The following is a 6,865-nucleotide window of genomic DNA, read 5'->3' as shown; positions in this document are numbered from 1 at the left end:
GGCTGAAAGGCATGATTACAAAAACAATGGTTCCAAGGTCCAAAGCAAAGACACTCCAGATTTACTTTAGAAAGTTTTATTTACAACCATATATACCTTACAGATGAAGTTCCCATTTATTAAAGGCTGTACTGTTTTGCCCATGTCTTCATGTGAGGGGAAACTGTGGCCCTCTATTACCTGGAAGCATTTTACTCAACCCCTATAAACACACACACACACATACACACAAGACCTTTCTCAAGAAAAAGTGTCACAATTCAGCCATATCTCACCACCAATTCTTACCCCACTGTTGCTTATGTCAAGCTCTCTGGCCTCACTGCTGACAGGAAGCAGGCAGGTTGTGTACTATCTCTCATGGCTCCATGAATAGGACACAATTTTGATCTGCAGTGACACCGTGTTTAAATATACCACTTGATAGTGAGCGTGAAGCTATTTTATTGTTGCTTCAATGAAAAATGGTCATCATGGAGGCTACATTTTACTGTCAGAAGATCTAGTCACGTCAGTCAGTGTCAGACTTTGCTTTAAACCCTGAAAGGAAGGCAGCAAAACAACATTAAGACAACACAGGGCATCGTGAGTGTTGTGGTTGGTTCATCTGTCTATGTGTGATCTGCACGCTAGTGCATAGATATAAAGACGATCTCAAAATAGGAGATCCAGCACTCAAATACGCAATAGATTTATCACTACAAATACTTCAGACACTCTCTTACAAACAGGAAAGACCTAAAAATGACATAGATACAGTACATAAAAAACAGATAAAAACAGATAAGCCTGCAGTGAGCAGAGGTGGTGATTTCTACCACTGGCAGGAGACACAGGTGATGTCATGTCTTGATAGGTCGTGTTAATGTCCAGCTGTGACTCTGCTGTTGTTCTCTTGTTGTCCTTTTATCCAGAACACTTCCTCCATGTCAGCTTTATACAGTCCAGAGCAGGTCTGTAAGTGATCCAGTGATGCACAAATGAACTTTTCCTTCATCGTCCGTGTTTTTTCCTGGATTTCTGCCTGCGGGGCCTCAGTGTTTCACTGACTTTGGCAGACCGTGGACCCGCTCTTGGCCCCTGCAGCAGCTTTCTTGCGTCTCTTGTTGAGCAGAGGGTTGCTGGAGGTGTCGAGATCCTTGATCTTCACCTGGTCGTAGTCCACACGCATGGTCGCTAAAGCACTGGTCATCTCCTCCTGTTTAAGACAGGGCAGGGATCAGAGTAGCAGGGTGCATTAGTTTAGTGCAGTTTTATATCACAGAGGGCAGACACTATACCAGCACAAATCTGTAATAAGTACACTTTAAAATAGAGTCTTATTCTTAACCCAAATCTAACGTGTAACACAATTTTAAGCTGGTATTTTAGTTTCTAACTGATTAACATCCCTGTGGAATTGTACACTTCAATATCCAAAAGATTTTGTTTAATCAGTGAATACCAGCTTTCAACTGGCATTAACTGACATCTGACCACATTTTCAGGCCATATTGTAACAAGCTGTAAACACAAAACTGAAATCACCTCCAAAGACACAGAGAAACATAATCATTCATTTGGAGTCATGTCTATAACCACCTGACTAATGTAAGGACAATATTCACTCGGCTTTTAGCTCTGTTTTGGTTTCTTCCAGCTTCTGAGGGAAATATCTGTCTCTTTAGCAGATACATTTCTCGCTACATTAACCAGCTAGTTGCTACCTTTGTCTGTCTGCTGTTTGGTGCCAGACAGATAAGATACAGTATGTTTATCTGAGCTTTTTTTGCACTTAAGAGACTGAACCAAAACAGAGAAGATACTAATAACAAAAGAAGGTTGCTATTGGTGACGAAATTGGGTTTGTCCCTATGAGCGACCCCTCTCACATTACACACAATGATTTGTTTCACTGTTCATATAGAAATATTGATGAATGCAGTTTTAAGGGTTATAAATATTTTACAGTAATATATTCACTACTACTGGCCTGTAAACTGGAGCTGAGAGTCGCAGTCTTGGAAATCTTAACACCCAGTGTCTTAAACCTTCTTGATTCATGATAGGAAGCCTCTTGATCCATACTGCTTAGTATGTAGTAAGGACCTTCTTCTGCTTTTAGAGAAGTGGTTCTTTGGAAGTGCAACAAGTGAAATCTTTACGCAACTTAACCAAGCACATTGCAGAACTTAACAGTGGTGTATTGTGTGTGTATCATTTTACAGACAGGTCTTTTCATACCTTATCTCTTCAAACTTGCACATTCAGCTGCTGTGAAGGAATGTGCCATTTTATTCATGATTTCTGCAGACACTGAGGAACTCACCCCACAGTGACTCTGAGTGAGCAAACAGCGTTCTTGCTCTTCAAACACTTTTCTTTGTGTAAACCAGGTGAAAAGAGTCGAGATTGGCACAAATGAGCTCTTTTGTGTTCATGTGTGTATGCGTGTATGTGTACATGCGCATGTGTGTTTGTGTGTGTTAAATATTGAACTAAACTAATGCTCAGTTCAGACCAGACTGTGACCACTGCTGTCCCCTGGTGGTCATCAGGGAATCATCAGGATGGTGATGAAAAAGCTCTTAAAACATTTTAATTTTGAAATTAATTTGGAAACATTTTAATCAGTTTCATTTACAAAACAGAAAGCCAATCTGGACACACTAAAATACAGCTAAAACTCTTAAACTGTCAAACCTAGAGCCCTGTATGTAATGAATTTGATTGGTCCATCCATTTTCTATACCACTTATCCTCTAGTGAGTCACGGGGGAGCTGGAGCAGTCACAGACAACCATTCACACCCACATTCGTACCTACTAGAGATTTAAAGGTACCAATTCACTTAAACTGCAAGTGTTTGGTCTGTGGGAGGAAGCCGGAGTACCCAGAGAAAATCCACACAGGTGCAGGAGCACATACAAACTCAGGTGGGTCCAAACCAGAACCCTCTTGCTGTGAAGCAACAGTGCTAACCACTACACCACTGTGATGCCCTTAATTTTGTCTATTTTTATATATCTAATGATATATTACGATCTGTGCACTTCCTCGGGCAGACACTGCCTTGTTCCTGTTGTTAAAAGCAGTTTGAGAAAAACTATTATTGCTTGAATTCAGTCAACGAAGTAAATGTTCTTCATCTACAATTCTTTCCAAATTTTGGCTTTAATGTGCGAATTATCTGATTAAAGGGGCAGTCCACAGATTTTACACATGAAGATTAGTCTACAAGTCCTGTAATTACAGGTGTAATAATGTTTCTGCTATAACAGGAGCATTTTAAAATTTCAGAAAATAACCCTGATGATGACATCGTCAGTGTTTTGAGTTTGAAAAATGTGGGAATTTACTAAACATGGAGATTTTAATGAATGCTTATGCTGTTAAATTGCATGGGAAATTTAGGATCCAACTTCTTAGAAACTGACCCAAAGTAGTTACCAAAAATCAGGATGATCCGGCCTCTGCTGCTTTCATTTAGACTCTTCTTTTTAAAAATCTGTCTCTGTCTCTCCCTCTCTCACCCTGAATTTTTATGGAACTCTAATTGCTGGAGTACACCTAAAACACTTGATGCCAGCTAAAGCTTTGATAAGCCAGAAGTAACAGTGTGTAATGTCAACCAGTGACCACAGGGGGTCAGTGTCATTGCTCTTCTGACCTTTACATCCTCCCACATTTCTCTGTCTTCAGTCAGGACCCGGGTGGTGTGGAGCGGGGTGGAGGGAACCACCATGGATTGCTGCAGAATGCAAATACACAGACACATGACAATATGGGCGGATGAAAAAGATGCATAAAACAGGAAATAGTACAGGAAGTTTAAAATGTTGTGTTGTCTAGACGAGACACTTACATTGATCCAGGGGTGATTCATAAACTGAGTGATGGTCATTCTCTCATTAGGGTCTGTCTTCAGTAGCTGGTGGATCAGATCTTTTCCTGGGAGAGCGAAGGCAATGCAAATATATTTTACATTATCGGTAGCAAGACACACACACACACACACACACACACACACACACACACACACACACACACACACACACACACACACACACACACACACACACACACACACACACACACACACACACACACACACACAAACCAGTTTTGTGTCTTATAAAGCTTTTCTGTTCTCAGGGACAGGATGGCCTACTTACACAGCAACTATGATGATTTGAGAGTGAGAAAGAAGAGTGAGCTTGAGTGGAAAAAATAGAAACTATGACAGTATGTGCATAAAGTCATGCATACAGAACACCAGCTGGCTGATGTCTTTGAGTTGACTTTAAGATGTCTCTTAAAGGAGTTTGGGCATAATCATTTGTTGTAGTCTTCTTATGTGTAAGACTTCAGAGAAGTGCCATGACATCAGCTCAGTGAGTGTGAGAGAAGAACCAGAGTGACCTTCAGAGGCTTTAAAGCTGAAACATAAAGTCTGTGTACAAAAACCAAACTCAGGTAAGCGCACACAAGAGTGAAAAAGGTGTCAACTGATTAAAAAGCACACTGACAAAAACAACCAGTTGTGACGTTTTCGACCAGCTGCAGGTGATTTTATACTCTCAGTTTCTATTTGAGAACATCTGTAACTAGGTCAGGAAACCTGGTCAGAGTAACTGCAAGACTTTGGTTTAATGGTTTCCTGTTTGTGTGTCACACTGGTGACAGTTCACATGAAAAGCAGCGTTCTTTGACATAGCATTTCTCACTTTGCTGTCCACAATGAAATGCCAAAAAATGCAGATGGAACATGAACATGATGAACATGATTGTGCATTATTATTCTGATTAATCTGCTTGCTCTCAGCAGTATAAACTCACTATGTCACTTCTGACTTTCTGTGATCACATATTTTGTGTTTAATGAAGTTGAACACACTTAGGGCCTGATTTACTAAAGGTTTGCGTGTGTAAAAACGTGTGCAAACTTCACATCACCCGCAAAAAATGTGCAAGCTGATCTACTAATGCAGGGCACCAAGGTTTGCGTCTTTCAACTGCGCAAGATAGTACGCACTGTCCATTTAGTACGTTTGCCATAATGATGTAATATGGGGCGTTTCCACCCCAGTGTGCAAAATACAGGGAGGAGAAAATGCAAATATGTTATTAGCAAACGCATTGTGATTTACCAAACCTAAAGGTATTTTTTCTGACGCTAACTGCGTCTATAAATAATTGAAGGGCAGGTATTAACCGGCTGCTCACTGCGCACAGAAGACTTTTGTCACTGTGGAGACGAGGAGACAGAGGCAAAATGACAGAATACACACAGGACAGAGTTTTTCCACCTCTGTTAATAATTTTGGAGTGGAATATTTTTGGTTTTACTAACAGCATTGACTTCGTCAACAAATACTCTCCCATATGTCGGTTTTTCTGGTAATATTTGTTTTTGTTATAACTCAATATATTTGTTAACCTCTTCCACTAGAACCTGATCACATTTCATTTTGCGCTTGCAGCTTTCTGCTCGTTCAAACTCTCCATTCAGACAGGCAAAATTCTCATTTAAATACTGCTGTCTCCACCCCGTTGCACCTGTTTTCATTTACACAGTTATTCTTAGTAGATCACCTGCAAAACGCACGAAAACGATCTATTGCACTGTGCAAGCAATTTAGTACCCACTATTTGGGATCTTAGTAAATCAGTATGTGTTGACATTTCTTTATGTTTTGGTTGTTGGGCAGCTACATACGTATAAAATGTGTGATTTGAATATTATATGGAATATTACACTTTTCATTATTGTGTAGTTAGAGGTTTAACCATCCATAAGTTAAAAGTTCTGCAGTTGTCAGACAATGTAAACATAAAGATATGTTCATGACAGCAACTGTATGCATACAAAATGAATGCTCACTCATAGAAACAGAGGAAAGGCAACCAAAAGTTCTTAAAGGACAGACTCACAATAACTAAGTCTGTATTAAAACAATCGTCACATAAGGCTATATTTATTCCTCCCGTCTGACCATACTGACCATAAAAGTATAAGTGATGGGGGAAATTATTTCTGAAGTACAGCGAAAGCTTACGAAAGTTAGTGGCTTCAACAGTCTTAGACAAAACATTAATTTTAGTTTTGTGTGTTTCAATGCACAACTTTTCCTTGAAGGGGGACAGTGACACAAAGTAAGAACTTCTTACCAAAGACTTACTTTTTTTGGCTAAATCAAACTGTTGATGTCTCATAATAGCTTTGGAGAAACTTAAGGATGCATTTTTTTTTACCAATCCTCAGAATGCTGAATGTGGATTTACACTGGAGACTGTAGTGACTGATAACTCTCTGTACATATGGGCATGTGAGTATTGATTTTCCTTCAATGTGTGTTCAAAAGTTGAAATGTCCAGGTGTGTAAAACCCTGCGTCATTGTAAATACAATCCCAAAATATAGAGAAAAAGAAATATGTTCAACTATAAAGGCATCACTGTGGACGGGGACCCTCACCTTGCTGTGACACCTCAGCCCACTCTGGGTTGGGGAATTCATATTGACCCATCCGGATCCTCCTCTTCATCCCGGGAGAAATGGCCTGGCCCGTGTTGGAGTAAAATGGAGGGAAGCCACACAACCTACAGAAGCAAACATGGTGAGGAGAAAGACTCACTGGGAATGTGTTTGAAGGTATCTATGTAGTGTAGTGCATCATGCAAAAACAGAGCACTCACAGGATGTACATGATGACGCCCAGAGACCACATGTCACATGACTTGTCGTATTTCTCTGGACCCAAAACCTCAGGAGCTTATCAGTGGCAACACACACACACACACACACACACACACACACACACACACACACACACACACACACACACACACACACACACACACACACACACACACAACAGAAATAG

The 6,865-nt window shown here is 40.3% G+C and overlaps 1 protein-coding gene across 1 annotated transcript in view; it reads right to left on the bottom strand.

Annotated features, from left to right (window-relative positions):
* Nucleotides 1–6,865, bottom strand: part of mapkapk3 (MAPK activated protein kinase 3) — an 18,128-nt gene continuing 11,263 nt past the window's right edge. The window contains exons 6-10 of the mRNA XM_062416327.1: nucleotides 6,678–6,753; nucleotides 6,457–6,581; nucleotides 3,845–3,930; nucleotides 3,650–3,730; nucleotides 1–1,198 (exon numbers count right to left, since the gene is read on the bottom strand). Of these exons, the coding sequence (XP_062272311.1) occupies nucleotides 1,043–1,198; nucleotides 3,650–3,730; nucleotides 3,845–3,930; nucleotides 6,457–6,581; nucleotides 6,678–6,753 (524 nt within the window). The 3' untranslated portion in view covers nucleotides 1–1,042. The remainder of the gene's footprint in view (nucleotides 1,199–3,649; nucleotides 3,731–3,844; nucleotides 3,931–6,456; nucleotides 6,582–6,677; nucleotides 6,754–6,865) is intronic.

This window comes from Scomber scombrus, chromosome 3 (genome assembly GCF_963691925.1).
Source record: "Scomber scombrus chromosome 3, fScoSco1.1, whole genome shotgun sequence".
NCBI classification, from domain to species: domain Eukaryota; kingdom Metazoa; phylum Chordata; class Actinopteri; order Scombriformes; family Scombridae; genus Scomber; species Scomber scombrus.
This window is presented reverse-complemented; position numbering and strand designations above follow the sequence as displayed.